General features: G+C 36.9%; 1 protein-coding gene across 1 annotated transcript in view; it reads left to right on the top strand.

The window, feature by feature from the left end:
* Positions 1–18,891, top strand: part of PLXDC2 (plexin domain containing 2) — a 465,187-nt gene that overhangs the window by 220,256 nt on the left and 226,040 nt on the right. The window contains 1 exon segment of the mRNA XM_033209382.1: positions 14,975–15,121. Within this exon segment, the coding sequence (XP_033065273.1) occupies positions 14,975–15,121 (147 nt within the window).

The following is an 18,891-nucleotide window of genomic DNA, read 5'->3' on the forward strand; positions in this document are numbered from 1 at the left end:
TCCAAGTCTTTGCTATTGTGAATAGTGCCGCAATAAGCATATGTGTGCATGTGTCTTTATAGCATGACTTATAATCCTTTGGGTATATACCTAGTAATGGGATGGCTAGGTCATATGGTATTTCTAGTTCTAGATCCTTGAGGAATCACCACACTGTTTTCCACAATGGTTGAACTAGTTTACAGTCCCACCAACAGTGTAAAAGTGTTTCTATTTCTCCACATCCTCTCCAGCACCTGTTGTTTCCTGACTTTTTAATGATTGCCATTCTAGCTGGTGTGAGATGGTATCTCATTGTGGTTTTGATTTGCATTTCTCTGATGACGAGTGATGATGAACATTTTTTCATGTGTCTGTTGGCTGTATAAATGTCTCAGCAAACTACTATCGCAAGAACAGAAAAGCAAACACTGCATGTTCTCACTCACAGGTGGGAATTGAACAATGAGATCACTTGGACACAGGAAGGGGAACATCACATACCGGGGCCTATTGTGGGGAGGGGGGAGCAGGGAGGGATAGCATTAGGAGATATACCTAATGTAAATGATGAGTTAATGGGTGCAGCACACCAACATGGCACATGTATACATATGTAACAAACCTGCACGTTGTGCACATGTACCCTAGAACTTAAAGTATAATAAAAATAAATAAATAAAATAAAAATGGAGAGAATGTAGAACCCTAATTCAATATTTTTGATACTTCTTGAAGCTTGCTGGAAATATTTTTACATAAGGGAATGCTGAAACACAGAAAGTAAGTGACCCATTTTTTCTTCATTTTGGCATTCCCAGTATTATAGCATATTTATTCATTTCTAGTTTACTAACCAATATGGCCCCCTTTTATCAATTATGCATCGTATTAGTCTGCTCTCATGCTACTAAATAAAGACATACCCAAGACTGGGTAATTCGTAAAGGAAAGAGATTTAATGGACTCACAGTTCCACATGGCTGAGGAAGCCTCACAATCATGGCGAAGGAAGAGCAAAGTGACATCTTACATGGTGGCAGGCAAGAGAGAGAGCGTGTGTGGGGAAACTCCCCTTTATAAAACCACCAGATCTCATGAGACTTATTCACTATCACAAGAACAGCGTGGGAAAGATTCACCCCCATGATTCAATTACCTCCCTCAAGTTCCCTCCCATGACACATGGGAATTATGGGAGCTACAACTGGAGATTTGGGTGGGGACACAGTCAAACCATATCATGGATATATTTGTAGGTTGTTTTAAAAAATTGATTGGCTTTAAAGCTATGTTTTCTCTTTATTACTGTTCTTTTTCTCTTCACGTGTTCATCATTCCTCAAAACAATGCCATAAACTTTGAGGGTGAGACAAACTAAGATAATATGAAATCTATTGTGATTTTGTTTTTGACTCTTAGTACCATGCATCCTGTTTTTAAAAAAGGTTTTATTGTGCAAGATGTGCAAAAGTTGATTATGAGAATTTTTTACCCCAAAATAAATACATAAAGAGAGATTCCATCAAGGTTTAGCTATACATTGTTTTACCATTTTGAAATATTATGAGTTTGAAAACAATTGCCCAACATAGCATATCCTCTTTACCTGTCCTTCCTGTTAAGTTTTTAAAATGCAATCCCAGAATTTCAATTACATATATATGATTTCATTTTAGAGGTAGCTGTTAATCCCATTAGACAGAAATCTATTTGGATACTAGGTTTACTATTCAAAGTAACAGTATTTTCATAAAATTAGGTTGATTAAATATTCTCTTTATTCTCTTTAAGGTAATAATTATGCTAGCATAATATATGCTATTAATGGTCAGATTAATTTATTTGATTGCTACTCTTTCTATGCTTGTTCTGTTTGAGACATATTTTCATAATTAAAGTGATATGCTTAGAGGCACATACAAAATTCAGTAAAAAGGGAGTTTTCAGAATATCATTTATTTGTAAAACTGTTTTCCAATATTAGAGGCTATAGAACATTGCTCACTCTGTAAAGTCTGGTTTGAGATCTCTAATGTTTGAGGAGAATTCATGCTTCTATTAATGTTAATAGCATAAGAATGTAGAATGCCTGATTTTTGTTGTTGTTGTTGTTGTTGCCATGGTTTATAATCATGTGATACACACAACATTTCTGTCAAGGACAGGTAACATATATGACAATGATTCTGTATTTTTACTGTAACTTTTCTGTTTAGATACACAAATCATTACCATTGTGTTACAGCTGCTTACAGATTTCAGTACAGTAACCTGCTTTACAGATGTGTCGCCTAGAACAGTAGACCATACCACATAGCCTAGGTGTGAAGTAGATTATACCATCTAGGTTTGTGTAGGTACACTCCATAATGTTTGTACAATGATGAAACTGCCTAATAACACATTTCTCAGAAACTTGTCATTAAGCAACCCATGACTGTTTTTGTTAACAAAAGTGATGTCTAACAGCATTTTATAGTTTCCAAAATATATTCACATGTTTTTCTCAAGTAGACATTAACTCCAGTGTGGTGACACTAGTTTTATTCTAACTTCCATTTTGTAATCTTGAAGATAGAGGCTAGGAAAGTTATCTTTATTTGCAAAATGGTGTGCAGAGGGGTAATGTAGTACTAGATTCTAACTCTATGGCAAACGACATCAAACCTCCTAGAAAGAATCCATTTACAGCTGATTAATTGCTTGTTAATCACTTCCTGAATCTGGGAGGCTAAGATTTTAAAGACTTGGAGAAGTTAGACACAAAGAAAAAAGACTAAAGAAAAGTTTCGTTCTCTGACATTAAATGAGTAATAGTATTTTAAAAATCTGACTCATTAGAAGTATATTAGGCAAGATGTGGTGGCTCATGCCTGTAATCCCAGCACTTTGGGAGGTCGAAGCGGGTGGATCAGTTGAGGTCAGGAGTTCAAGACCAGCCTGGCTAACGTGGTAAAACCCTATCTTTACTAAAATACAAAAATTAGCTGGGCATGGTAGTGCGTGCCTATAATCCCAGCTACTCCAGAGGCTAAAGCAGGAGAATCGTTTGAACCTGGGAGGCGGAGGTTGCAGTGAGCCGAGATGGCATCACAGCACGCCAGCCTGGGTGACAGAGTGAGACTCTGCCTCAAAAAAAAAAAAAAAAAAAAAAGTATATTATTACCTTTCACTGGCAATACCAGACTAAACAGTAACAGTTACTTTAGAAATGAGATTATTGGCCAAGTAGTTACAAGTAGGTAGAAAGAAAACACCCAGTTTTTCCACAGAAGTTGATTATGTGAAATTCTTAACTGAGTTACAATTTTTAGAAGTTGATTCTGAATAAATTTTTGCAAAATTCTTTTAAAATTATAAATAGAAGTCAGTTATCAGTTTTTTTGCTAAGAAATAGATCAAGACAAATAACTGGATTTTTCCAAAAGCCTCCTTATATTAGAAAGCTTGAATGACAATTCTGATTCGTACTAGAAAATGACATGGGTTTTTGAAAATAATATATCTGGCATCTGGGGCTTTTTTATAAATCCAAACTTAATAAAGGAACTGTTTGTGTGTTCTGTGGAATAAAACTGTGCCCCCCATGCACTCCAAATGCATAGGTTGAAGCCCTAGGCCCCCGCGTGACTGTATTTGGAATCAAGGCCTTTAGGAAGTAAGGTTAAATGAGACTATAAGGGTGGGGCCCTAATCCCATGAGATTTGTGTTCCTATAAGAGGAGGAGAAGACTCCAGGGAACTCTCTCTCCATCTCCTGAGGACACAGGGAGAAATCAGCCCTTTACAGGCCAGGAAGAGAGCCCTCAATGAAAACAGAATCAGCTGGAACCTTGATCTTGGACTTCCAGCCTCCAGAACTATGAGACATAAATTTCTGTTGTTTAAGTCATCCAGTCTATTGTACGTTGTTATGGTAGCAGTATGTTATGTTAAGGCAGTATGCAAACAGTACCCAATTTCCAGCCCTGTTAAATGTACAACAGAAATTTCCATCTTTTACAAAGGGTGAATTTTTTTTTTAATTATTAGAACATTTTAAGGCCTTCCATACCATAGTAGTTTTTTTCCAGTGGATTGGAAAATCATACTATCAAGAATTAACAGAAAAAATCAGTGGCTGTGAAAAATGAACATGCATTTTACCCACCACAATTATATTGTGCGTTTGAAAGATAGTTGTGCACATATACACAAGACCCATAATTTACTCCACTTATGTTGATAATGTGTAGGGTCTCCAAGATTCTTATATTCCCTGCAACACATTCGTGAATTTTGCCTCCAACTTTGGGGGCAATCTACAATTTATCAACAAGAATGATTGTGTACCAATGGAATTGATACCAGTGCTAACTGTAACTAGCTACCTGCACTTGCTATTCAAATACATGCTTTTATCTCTCTTAGTGAGGACCACTTAAATCAGGCAAATGGTCTTCTGATCTATACCTAGCAATCACTTTCTATTTGCCTAGTGGCCAAAAGATCTTAGAAGCTTAGTTAAAAGACATTCCATGAGAGATCTAGTTCAACTCCTTCCTACACAGACTAAAGCCCAGAACTTACAGTGGCTATTTAGAGTCAGAACCTGTACTTCAGCTCAAATCTCCTCTGAGCTACATTATTTTAATGTTAATTGTATGTATTTTAGTAGAAATCACATACATATTGTAAACATTTTTTTGAATCACACTTTTTGTTGAGTTTGTGAAGCCCTCAGAAATCCCTTGTAAGTTGGCAGTGCACCCTAACTCTGCCTCAGATTCTTTTTCTGGCATCTTCTATCTCATCACTCCATGCCTGGGAATAGTCTATGGGGCTCATTCTTGAAAAGGTTCAAGGTTTGTACCAGGGAGTAGATAAATAAGGGTGTAGCATACCCAAGTCAAAAATACATTCTATTTCATTTAGTAAATGAACCAACATAAACACATACTAATATACCTCAAAATGCCTGTAGATCTAGGCAAGCACTTAACTGTGCTGTGTTAATTCTGTTATGAATTTGAAAGATCACAAGGGTATTGTGTTTTCACGGCCATATAGCTCCCCCAACTCAGCATAGCAGAGAGGACAATCTCATCTATGAGAGAGATTGTTACTGGGAAAATGGAAACTGTTTTATAATGGAAATACCGCTAGAATCCTATCTTTAATGTATTGTACAGTATTCTGACCTTACAGTAAATTCACACACATACACACACCCCACTCTACTACATTTTTAGGAGGGTCACTTAACTTTTCTGAAGGACACGCCTATAATCCCAGCACACTGGGAGGCTAAGGCGTGCAGATCACGAGGTCAGGAGATGGAGGCTAACATGGTGAAACCCCATCTCTACTAAAAACACAAAAACATTAACTGGGTGTGGTGGCACGCGCCTGTAGTCCCAGCTATTCAGGAGACTGAGGCAGGAGAATCGCTTGAACCCAGGAGGCGGAGGTTGCAGTGAGCCGAGATTGCACCACTGCACTCCAGCCTGGATGACAGAGACTCCATCTCAAAATAAAATAAAATAAAATAAAGAATAAAATAAATCATACCTAGAAAAGTCAAAGATATCGCTAGAGGGATAGACCATGCTACAAATAGATCAAGTAGGTGAAAATTCTTGGGGAATTGTGAAGATATGGGTAAACAACTGTAACAACACAGAAAAAATGTGCATAATGAGAGCTGGTGCAATAATCTGATATAACCAAGAGAAGACAGATGGATTGATTTTAATTCTTCTGACACTCTATCAGTAAACTGAATTGTGCACCATGTATTTGTTCTTAGTGTCTGAAGAAGGTATTAATGTAGTATTTGTTGATGGATACTGAAGTCTATTCAAAGCTAATATGTAATTGTTCTTATCATGCTGAAATTGGGCTTGATTTAAGGATGCTGAACACTTTATATTCTGTTCTTAGGCTTTTCAAATGTGTTTAAATAACATTCATTTAATATAATTCTTTAGCAACCCAGTGAAAGAAAGCTAAATACTATCATTCACTTTTTGCTGATAAAAAAAGTAATGTGACTTAATTATCTGCCCACACCTCACTCCCTATAGGTCACCTTCTAAGGTAATTGAAAAAGGTGGAGATTCAAGGGTGGAACCTTTATCTCACGTTGCTTTCAATGAGGTCTGTTTCCAATCCAGCTAGGAGTCGTTACTTATTCCACTGGTCAGCTCTTTAAGTCCAAGACCCCTGCCTTTTTCTGTATGATTTTACTTCTGGCAAAAGAGGGAATCTATGTGCAGGAAAGGCCACACTGAAATGAACTGAATGGATAATTGACCTCACTAAAGTGACAGCTTGTTAGGGACCAAGCCAGTGAGAACTAGAGATCAGTTCTCCTGTCTGCAAGTTTAATGTCTTCAACCACAGGCTATCTTCCTCCTCACCTTGGTTCCTTCCTGATCTACCCACAACTATGTCAGAATGTAGCTGTGTGTCCAGTTTACTGTCTATATAAATGACTGAAAAAAGGAGATGGTTTGGTGATGTTTCTGTAAAACACTTACAACAAGAAATCACTTTATAAAGATTTGAACTCCAATCTCTTATTCAAAGTTTAGCGGAAATGAATATTTTACTGCATTTCTCTTAATGCTGATTTTGTTTATGGCAATTAGTAAAAAAAAAAAAAAAAAAAAAAAAAAATTGCATTCTACAGCAGTTAAGTTATCAAAGCTGGCATCCGAAAGAAAAGGTAGTGGAAATTGACATATCAGCTGTTTCACAGAGGGATTTTAAGTTACTGACCTTGAATCTCCATATTGAATATCTGATCTATGGTATGTTAAAGGATTCTTTTTTGGAGAACTTTACAACATACTTATGATAGAAATTCTATAGAACTACTTACTGTGTGTAGCATATGGCCTTGTGTCTCTTGATCTATGTTGGCGGTTTGATTCAAAAAATCAACAATTAATACCCTTGAGCATCTTCACATATTTTCTAAAGCTGTATATAGAGAAAAAGAAAAAAGTGGTTTGCATATAATGTGTTTATTGTAAAAAATCCAAATAATACAGATGAGAGGGAGGAGAATGCTTCTAAATTCCATCATCTGGAATTAACCAGTCAATATATGGTAAATATCTTCTACTCATACCTTTAGGCAAATTTTCAGAGAGGGTAGAGAAATCGGTGAGTACAAATATGCACATTCATATTTGAATAGATGTAATTTTGTAAAATTGAGACTATAGCATGAGTGCTGAGAAATAAAAATAAAATTCTAAGCTTCTAACCAGCTGAATTGACCCATTTTGGCCAAGAGGACCTCGGAGAAACCTTAACAGCTGAGTTCCCAGCCGTGGTGGGATGGAAGGTCAGTCATGCCTCAGTGCACCCCTTCCTTATTAACCCTTAACCAGAATTCTTTCTAAGGAGTAAGCAGAAATCAGCTCTGGAAAACAATAAACAGATGACTGGTTCCTTTATCACCCTTAGCCAGTCATCTGAGGCAGGCACTGGACTCCCCCTCCCACTTCACTGTTTCCGCATGACCACTCGCCAGTTTCCCAGTGCAACCCTTCCCGAAACTAGACTGCCACGTCTGGACAGGTTTCCGCTGACTCAAGGAGGATGCCCAGTGAGAGTTTTGGTGTCCTTGGCTTCACCTTTCGATGTCAGGGGGGCCAGATCTCTACCCTTGGATCATGCTAACACCATTTTTTGTACACGTGACCCTTGAAGAGGCACAAAACTCAATTGCACTTGTGCGTGTTTCTCCTTTCATAAATACTCAGGACTCCTCCTGTAGCTTATTGAATACGTATATTCAGCTACCCTGATTAACATAAATCCCCGTATTGCTCTCGACTTTTGCTGGAGAATACCCTTCCCATTGCAGGGTGGCCAGACTGTAGCTTGCAGGAGCTGCCTTGCAGAAGGACTGGTAGCTCCCAGCTGGTTTGTGAGTGGACTATTTGGAATGCAATGTGAGATAAAGATCCTATCCCCTCCCTCACCTTTCCCAATTTTATTAAAATTTGGAAAGGAGAAATAAAACTTTCTTTCCAAATTTATGAACCTCATGATTCTTCAGTTGACAATACTATGTTTGAGGAAAATAATGGGCTTTCAGTGCCTGGCATAGAACCTGAAGGCCACTAGTTTCAGACTTTTACCTTAAACGGTTACCTAAAACATTAAAATTTTGAGTTTACCATTTTTAAAACTATATTTTTATACTTTCAGATTTGTCTGTTAATTGCCTGCTATGAAACATTAGATAGTTATTTTTATATTTTCATGGTTGATAGTAATGGCATTCTGATTCATAACCATAATAATGAAATTGTCCTTTTTCCCTTTACATGATTTTCATGGATACAGTGCTCACCCACCAGAAGATTTGCTATAGTTTCTCTCTTCCCATAGATAGCCACATGCTGAACACAGCTAATACTTACAGAATTTTTCATTAGAGGTGCTTTGATTCACCCATTGGTTGATTCAGTGTATAATTAGGCATTACATTTTTAAGAAGTTCTTATTGGTGGCATAGTCTCTGTATATTTGTATGTATTAAAAATATGTTTGTTTCCTATATATTTAAATTACAACTTGACTGAACAAAAAAATTCTTGAGTCACAACTCTATTCTCTGAGATTGTATAAACATTGTTAATATCAGACGTTACAGAGAGGTACCAGGTACAAGCTTATGGAATTTTTTTCCTCCATATAGATAGCTCAATTTATCATTCTAGATGCCTATAAGACTTCCTTGTTTAATCTATTCAAAACCTCATTAGGAAATTTTGTGGTACTCAAAATTCTATGGCAGATTTTCTTGAGACATGATGTGGAAATTCAAGTCTTTATCTCAGAAAAATATTTTTCTAATATATCATTATTTTTTTTTTGTAAGACAACTACATATGCACCTGATCTCCTTTCTGTTCCCCTGCAATTTCTGTGCTGACTTCTGTCTTGTCAGCTTGAGATGCCACAACAAAATACGATAGGCTCGGTGGCTTAAAGAACAAAAATATTTTTTCTCATAGTTCTGGCAGCTAAAGGTCCTAAATCAAGGTGCCAGCTGTTTGAGTTCTTAGTGAGGGATCCCTTTCTCGCTTATAGACAGCCTTCTTGCTGTATTCTCACATGAGAGAAAAAGAGAATTAAAAAGAGAGGGAAGGAGAGGAAATGAATTTCATATCTCTTCTTGCAAGGACACTAATCCTATTGAATAAGGACTCCAATCTTATGACATTATTTAGCCTTAATTACCTTCCTAAAGACTCTATCTCCAAATACGGCACATTGGGCACTGGGGCTTCCACTTAGGAATTTTAGCAAGGGGACACCAACATTCGATGCATAGCATTTGCCCTAGACATTTATCTCACTGTTCTCTTCCATTTCATGTTGTGTGTGCCTCGGAGCTATTCCCTGTGTCCTGACTGGTAATTTAGTCATGCTTATTCTGGCTAGTAGTGGGTTCGTCTCTGTAATTCTTTACCTGACTACTGCCAGTTCACACTTTCTCTCCTCTTGTTATTTCATTGTGTGCTTTTGGTTTCTTATACCAGCATGTTTTTTTTTTTTTTTTTTAGATCACAGGGAACTCTTTTATTAACTCTTTATTTCTGAGGAGTGTAGTATTCACGAGTAATATTTTATTTATTTATTTATTTTTTTTTTTTTTTTTTTTTTTTTTTTGAGACGGAGTCTCGCTCTGTCGCCCAGGCTGGAGTGCAGTGGCCGGATCTCAGCTCACTGCAAGCTCCGCCTCCCGGGTTTACGCCATTCTCTCGCCTCAGCCTCCCGAGTAGCTGGGACTACAGGCGCCCGCCATCTCGCCCGGCTAATTTTTTGTATATTTTAGTAGAGACGGGGTTTCACCGTGTTAGCCAGGATGGTCTCGATCTCCTGACCTCGTGATCCGCCCGTCTCGTCCTCCCAAAGTGCTGGGATTACAGGCTTGAGCCACCGCGCCCGGCCAACACGAGTAATATTTTAAAATAGACTTACCTTTAAATGAACTGCGTAGCTCTTGTGAAATCACTCTTATAAGGATTCAATATATTTGTTAATACTTGGCAAGAACCATTCAAATTATAATCTTCCTTTATTAATTAAGGAATGATCTTCAAGAGGTAGCCGATGCATTCAATGCTAAATAATCTTACTAAGAATTTTGATTATGTTTTAAGTATCCATGTATATCAAATGGCTACTACACTGATAGTCATATAATCTATATTTGATCTTTTTTATTTGCTTTTAAGTTCTAAATGAAATGAAGCTGGAGTTCAAATATCATTACTGCATGAGGCAATGTGAGGCATTCATAAACATTATCCATCATAAAATCCACACCCATGATAGAAAAGAAGGCAGCATTTGGGTTAGGAATTATATAGATTGATTGCTGCAGAACAGCTAAGTTGCAGCGATGGTAACTTTTCCTCCGTATTTTTGGTGAAAGTCCTCTGTTTGTCTACAGCTGCACATTTCCATGCATTTTCGAGAAACATGGATTTATACGATTTAATACCACATGTTGTGCCATCTACTTTCTCTAACAGTCGCTTTCCTAAATGAATTGGCAACTAGGCTTATCACAGTAGTGTTTTGTTTTATTCTCTATGGTGTTAGAAATAGTTTGCTTTTGAACAGAAGATGAAAATCTTTGCACTCAAAGTGGCTTTTGACAACTCCTTAAGTGCCATTGCTCCTAAAAAAGGATAAGACGTGTTTTGAATAATTTACTAGTGCTAAAATGTCACATTTTTGAGAAATCTATTTTATGGTTTTTCTGAATATCTGAGCCAAACACCTCTCTGGAATTTAATAACTTGTGTCTCTGCCTTCCTAAGTAAACAATAAATTGTCTTCCTTTTGGAATAAAAGTTGCCATGACAACTTGGCAGGCGTGGGCTACAGAAGTCAGATACTGAGCTCTAGTATTTCAAAGATGTGATATTGTTTTTGGCAGCTCTGATTTAAGAAAAACTGAAGGTGTATTTTCACATAGTATATCAGTGGTGGACTTCGTAATTAGACTAAATTGTGTATATTTTTGCAGGTAATTCATTATTTAAGTACAATGCTATTCTTGCTCTTTATGGTAACTTCAAGACTCTTTCTTAACTAATCACAGAAATCCAGAGATTAAGGAAAATGCCAAGGTTATTTTATAAATGCTGATTTCAAAAATTATACTGAACTCAATTCTGAAATTTTGACATTTTAAAGAAAATATCTATTTAGTAATTACAGGGAAATTTTGCAGCATCAAAGAATCTGTTATATAATTCACCTAAAGATTACATCTTTAACTTCAATGTTCCTGAAATCTTTGTAATAATACTGTCAATAGGGATAAAAATTAAATTTTGATTTAATTGAGTATTTTCTTCAAAACCACCCTTTTATACCATTCAGTGAAAAAATAAATGAATTATTATTTTACATAATAATTTAATTTTTAATTTTATAAAAATTTCAGTGAATGCTATAAAAGGGTGGCTTTGAAGAAAATATTCAATGAAATGATTTCTAGTTGGCCTTGCTCAAAGTTGCTTAAGTTTGGTTGCCAGTAAAAAGGCCTGTTTTTTCAGTTATGATTCTTTCGGTTGACCATAACCTAATTCAAGGTGATTTAACAATAGAAAAAGACTCAACGTTTCATGGAAATGAACAAGTCCAGTAACAGGTCACATCTAGATAGACTTGCTCAGGGATCTGGCTCTTCTTTCTTTCCTTCCTTCCTTCCTTCCTTCCTTCCTTCCTTCCTTCCTTCCTTCCTTCCTTCTTTCCCTCCTTCCTCTCTTTCTCTCTTTCTTTTCTTTCTTTGATAGAGTCTTGCTCTGTTACCCAGGCTGGAATGTAACAGCATGATCTCAGCTCACTGCAAACTCTGCCTCCCAGATTCAAGCAATTCTCCTTGTTCAAGTGCTATGCCTGGCAGTAGAGACGGGGTTTCACCATTTTGGCTCGGCTGGTCTGGAACTCCTGACCTCAGGTGATCCACCCGCCTCGGCCTCCCAAAGTGTTGGGATTACAGGCATAAGCCACCAGGTCCAGACTGCAGTTCTTTCTTTAGCTATGTGTTTGCCTTATCTTCAGACAGACTTTCCTCATAGTAGCAAAATGGAGCCAGTGGTTCCAGGTCTCACGCCTACATATCTCAGCAATCAGAACAAGGGAAATCATCTCTTCTCTACCTAAATTCCTGAATGTCTCAGTAATTGCTCCTTCTTAGGTTATCTGCTCATGCATGCCACCAACCACTGTGACCAGTGTAATAATAACATGAGCAAAATGGCCTGTGCCCAATGTTAAGGAAGGTTCCCACCTCCAAATCTTCTGGTTGTGAAGCCCAATACACACAGATGAGTTGAATACATACCAGAGACACATCCACAGTATGTTTTACCCTCAGACAACCCAAACTATCAGTGTCATTATGAGATTCTGGAACAGAGGGAGGGCTGGAAACCCAATGAGGTGTCAGAGCCTTTGGGGGCTGCATGATCTTCTTTCTTCTTTCTTTCTTTCTTTTTTTTTTTTGAGACGGAGTCTCGCTCTGTCGCCCAGGCTGGAGTGCAGTGGCCAGATCTCAGCTCACTGCAAGCTCCGCCTCCCGGGTTTACGCCATTCTCTCGCCTCAGCCTCCCGAGTAGCTGGGACTACAGGCGCCCGCCATCTCGCCCGGCTAATTTTGTATTTTTTTAGTAGAGACGGGGTTTCACCGTGTTAGCCAGGACGGTCTCGATCTCCTGACCTCGTGATCCGCCCGTCTCGGCCTCCCAAAGTGCTGGGATTACAGGCTTGAGCCACCGCGCCCGGCCTCTTCTTTCTTTATATTTACTTTGTTCTTTCTCTGTAGACCTTTCTTTTCTTTCACCAAGGTGTACATATAATTCGTGTCCCATACCCAGAATTTCATTGCAGATATACTTAGGGCGTTTTATTTGTTTGCTTTGTTTTTATTTTTGTTTTGTTTTTTTAAAATGGAGTCTCACTCTGTCTCCCAGGCTGGAGTGCAGTGATACGATCTTGGCTCACTGCAACCTCCGCCTCCAGAATTAAGCAGTTCTCCTACTTCAGTCTCCCAAGTAGCTGGGATTACAAGCACCCCCCACCACACCCGGCTAAGTTTTGTATTTTTAGTAGAGATGGCATTTCGCCATGTTGGCCAGGCTGGTCTCAAACTCCTGACCTCAGGTGATCCGCCCGCCTTGGCTTCCCAAAGTGCTGGGATTACAGACATGAGCCACTATGCTAGGGTCTTTATTACATAAACAAAAAACTTACTGTTAGCATTTAATCACTATTCTCAATATTTATATTTGGGTCATAGTCTCTCTTTTAGGCACGAGGCAAAATCTATTTAGAATACTATATAGAATATTCCTTTCCTTTTTGTAATAAGTTACGTATATATCTCAATTGATGATTTGCTAAAAAATACATGAGATTCATGTTTTGACTGGATTTCAAGAATAATTTTATTATATTTAATTATCACTTAGATGATAAATGAATTAGACAAAATTCACATCCCAAACCTTATTATTCAAATCATAGACCTATTTATTCAACATTTTTTCTTATACTTACCTGAAGGCTTTAAAATATTTTTTGTCGGCCGGGCGCGGTGGCTCAAGCCTGTAATCCCAGCGCTTTGGGAGGCCGAGGCGGGCGGATCACGAGGTCAGGAGATCGAGACCATCCTGGCTAACACTGTGAAACCCCGTCTCTACTAAAAAATACAAAAAAAGAAAAAACTAGCCGGGCGAGGTGGCGGCGCCTGTAGTCCCAGCTACTCGGAGGCTGAGGTAGGAGAATGGCGGTAAACCCGGGAGGCGGAGCTTGCAGTGAGCTGAGATCCGGCCACTGCACTCCAGCCCGGGCGACAGAGCGAGACTCCGTCTCAAAAAAAAATATTTTTTGTCTACTAACTCCTCAAATTGATTTCATGGTTATAAAACATTGCAATCAGAATTAGCCAAGAATCATATAATTTTTCTGGGTATTTCTTATCAAAATTGCTTCTTAAAACATTTACATCTCTTCACTGAGTGGGAAACATGGTGAACAAAGGTTTTGTGACAGGCACTATGGTAACACCAACGATGAGAACTCAAATAAAAGTAGAATGTAGTAGCTCAAATTAAAGGAAAAAATATATTGTCTTCAATATATTCATTTCTAGGACCATTAGCTGAAAGCAGGCCCTGATATAACCTTATTTTTAAAGAAGAGAAGTTTGAATTTGTTATTACTAATCATAATTATAGCATAATAGGTTTTTAGTAAAAATTTCAAAAGAGACATTTTTGTTCAAAAGGACCTTTTTGTTCTGGTGGAAAATTAGATCTTTACACCCAGTATATATTTCCTTCTAACTCTTGTATATTTAATAATTTCCTCTAAAGAAGACTACTAATTTTACACATACACACACACACACACACACACACACTCGTGTAAAATACAAAACTTAGAAGGAAATATATATTGAAATTGTTAAATATACAAAACATTTAATCACTATTCTCCACATTTATATTTGGATCATAGTCTTTCTTTTAGTCACAAGACAAAATCTACTTAGAATACTGCATAGAATATTCTTTTTGTTTTTGTAATCAATTACATATATATCTCGATTGATGATTTGTGAAAAAAAATACATGGGATTCATGGTTTCACTGGATTTCAGAAACCATTTTATTTTATCTAATTAGCACTTAGATAATAAATGCACTAGACAAAATTCACATTCTAAATTTTATTATTCAAATCATAGGACTATTTATTTATCTTTTTTTCTTACAGTTCATGTGTATGTGTGGGTGTGCACATTTATTTATTTAATCCAAATTCATTTCTCTTAGAGTTTAGTTAATTCATTTGGCTCTTTTAAAGACTATTAATACTCTTGAGTTCAATAGGATTTTCTTTTAAGAATTGTAGTTAAAACATCTCTGTTCTTGATATATATTATTATCTGTTATTGCAGGAGGATACAGACCACAATTACTATATATCTCGAATATATGGCCCATCTGATTCTGCCAGCCGGGATTTGTGGGTGAACATAGACCAAATGGAAAAAGATAAAGTGAAGATTCATGGAATATTGTCAAATACTCATCGGCAAGCTGCAGTAAGTGTTTTGACATTCAGGGTTCGTTTTTCCTACTGTGAAAAAAATGGTTGCTTTAATTGGCCTGTAGCCATTTCTTTTATAAGTTTGATAATTAAATATTAAAATGGCCCAACTGTGGTAATCACTTTTCAAGTGTATTCAGTTCTGTAATTGTAATTTAGATTAATAATTGCATATAAGATATGAAAGAAAATGAAATAGAATTGTTTTGATATACTGTCATTAATTTAACCAATTTTCTTAGTATATCTGATGAACGTATATTGGATTCAAAATTGAGTTTTATCTTGGATTATTTTTAGTTTTCTTATAATCCATGAGTGTATAGAACATTTTTAAAAATTACTTGCATTTGGTATCTTCCCATTTACGTGAGTTTATTCCTCTTCGTCTTGGATTTAACCAAAGATTTAACTGAAGTCATTTATGACTTAGATAACATATATAGAACAAATTATGTTCTTAAATGAAGACGTTTAATATAAAGAAAAATAATAAAATATAGAAAGCATCACATTGGTATTTTAAGCCTGGGCTCATTATTTCCTAACCGTGCTCCTGAAATAAGTAATTTAACTATTCTGAGATGCTTTCTGCGTGTGTAAACTGAAGATGAGAGGGAATATTAATACTAGTCTCCCTTTCCTTACATGGTCATGAATAGCCTATTGAAGGGCCAGCCTGAATGCTCAAATGCATTAGCTTTTTCAATCTTCACAACAATCCTATGATTTAAATATTATTACATCACACATTGCAGAAAAGAGAACTGAGGAGTCTTGGAAAATTCAGATAACCTGTCCAAGGGTCTCCACTAGAAAGTGATAAACTGGGATATTAACCTGGGTAGCCAAGCTGATGCTCAAATTTTGTGTGTAAAATTTATCACACTTGGTTCTCAGAATGTTCTTTGATCATCATTTTTTGATAAATGCCGGATTTCACATTTTAACAGGTGTTTGGTTTTGCTGGCCTGGGTAACGGTGGTGATAGTGTCATCGATGAAACCATGAGATGTTCACTTCAGTATGACCTGAAGTGAAAAGAAAACAGCTTTAACCTTTCAAGTGCTTTTGTCATTATTGACATAAAGACAGGACTAAGAGAGTCAATGGCTGAAGTTATTTAGAGAGGCATTGATTTGATAAATGTTAAATATCAAAATTTTTGGCAGTGGCCTTCCTTGTTTATATGTAGATGTTCCTGTTTTCAGGAGATCAACTGCTAAAAGCTAAATGGAAATTAAGAATAGTATACCATGATGATTCATTGAATTTTCAGTGTAGAGCACATGCTTCCTGAGCTGAGAAGCAAACAAAGTAGCTGCCTTTCCTTGCTAAATTCCATCATCCACCCCCACCCCACTTTTTTCTATATTCAGGCAACACCAGGTAGGCAACATGACAGATTTAGAAATAATTCACTGTGGAATTTCCAACAAATGTTCAAGAGAAGAGAAAATGGTAAAGAATAGATTCGAACAATGTCTATCTGAGATCTATTGCATTTGACAACCTTCCTACTATAGCACAGTGGTTAATAGTATAAAATATACTTTGTGGAGTTTTGAATGTTGGTGTGTGCACATGGGGATTCGGTGACGTGGCCTAGTTCTAGTGTCAGCCACTATGGGTGACATCTATAAGCAGAGAAAGAAGTTCCTCAGTTAAAGTATTAGCTGATTTCTTCCTCTATATAAATATGGCTACCATCTCTCTCCTCTGTGCTGCCCCCCAACGTAAAACAGTTTGTGTCCTGCCTCTCCTTAAAGAAACCTGTTCTCTTTGCAATAGGGTTTACTTGGTTGCCTTGTGACAGCTCTCTGATTGTCTCATGAAAAATGATAATACTGTAGACAGTCCATTTTTTTCTTATTGTTAGTATGGCAGTGACATTGTTTGTTGCTTTTAACACTTGAGGTCGCCTCAAACATAAATGGAAGGACTTGAACTTCTGGTTGTAACTTACCTAGTGCTCTTTATGTTGATGGTTAAATATATACAATTGTTAGAGGCTTTTGTTTTAGATAATCTGCCATTGTCATAGCTTGGGCTCTTGGTTATCCACGAGGAGTATTTAAGCCATTAACAAACATTTCTTCAGAGTTAGAAATTGGTGGAAAAAGCTATCAACAAAATTCAACACACTTCATATTAAAAACTCTCAAGAAACTACGCATAGAAGGAACATACCTCAAAGTAACAAGAGCCATCTGTGACAAACCCACAGCTAACATTATACTGAATGGGCAAAAGCTGAAGCATTCCCCTTGAAAACTTCCACAACTCTTTCATCATTCTTATTGAACATAGTATTGGAAGTCCTAGCCAGAGTAATTAAGCAAGACAAAGAAATAAAGAGCATCCCTGTTTTCAGATGGCATGATTCTATATCTAGAGAACCCCATAGTCTAGGCCCAAAAGCTCCTTTAGCTGATAAGCAACTTCAGCAAGTTTCAGGATACAAAATCAGTGTTCAGAAATCACAAGCATTCCTATACATCACCAACTGCCATGCCAAGAGTCAAATCAGGAAGGCAATCTCATTCACAATTGCCACAAAAACAATAAAATACCTAGTAACACAGCTAACCAAGGAAGTGAAAAATCTCTGCAATGAGAATTACAAAGCACTGCTCAAAGAAATCAGTGAAGACACAAACAAATGAAAAAAAAATCACATGCTCTTGGATAGGAAGAATCAATATCATTAAAATGGCCATACTGCCCAAAGCAATTTACAGATTCAAGGCTATTCCTATCACACTACCAATGACATTCTTCACGGAAGTAGCAAAATTCATTTACAATTCATATGGAACCAAAAAAGAGCCCAAATAGCCAAGGCAATTCTAAACAAAAAGAACAAAACTGAAAACATCACATTCCCCAACTTCAAATTATACTGCAGGGCTGAAGTTACCAAAACAGCATGTTACTGGTACAAAAACAGTCACACAGACTAATGGAACAGAATAGAGAGCCCAGAAGTAAGGGCACACACCTATGACAATCTGACCTTCAACAAACCTGACAAAAACAAGCAATGGAGAAAAGACTCCCTATTTAATAAATGGTGCTGGGATAACTGGCTAGCCATATACAGCAGATTGAAGCTAGATCCCTTCCTTACACCATATACAAAAAATCAATTCAAGATGGATTAAAGACTTAGATGTAAAACCCAAAACTATAAAAACCCTGGAGGGCAACCTAGGCAGTATCATTCTGGACATAGTAAAAGGCAAAGATTTTATGACAAAGACACCAAAAGCAATCACGACGAAAGCAAAAATTAACAAATGGGATCTAATTAAACTAAAGAGCTTCTGCACAGCAAAAGAAACTATCAACAGAGTAAACAGACAACCTACAGAATGGGAGAAAATATTTGCAAGCTATGCATCTGACAAAGCTCTAATATCCAGCATCTACAGGGAACTTAAACAAATTTACAAGAAAAAGAAAAAAAACATTAAAAAGTGGGCAAAGACATGAACAGGCACTTTTCAAAAGAAGACATACATGCACCAAGAAGCATATGAAAAAAAGCTCAATATCACTGATCATTAGAGAAATGCAAAACAAAAACTCCAGTGAGATATCATTTCACACCTCTTAGAATGGCTATTATTAAAAAGTAAAAAAAAAAAAAAAAAAAAAAAAAAACAGACGCTGATGAGGTTGCAGATTAAAGGGAACACTTATACACTGTTGGTAATGCTGTAAATTAATTCAACCATTGTGGAAAGAAGTATGGCAATTCCT

The sequence above is a fragment of the Trachypithecus francoisi genome, unplaced genomic scaffold (assembly GCF_009764315.1).
Source record: "Trachypithecus francoisi isolate TF-2019V2 unplaced genomic scaffold, Tfra_2.0 Lachesis_group9, whole genome shotgun sequence".
In the NCBI taxonomy this organism is placed as follows: Eukaryota; Metazoa; Chordata; class Mammalia; order Primates; family Cercopithecidae; genus Trachypithecus; species Trachypithecus francoisi.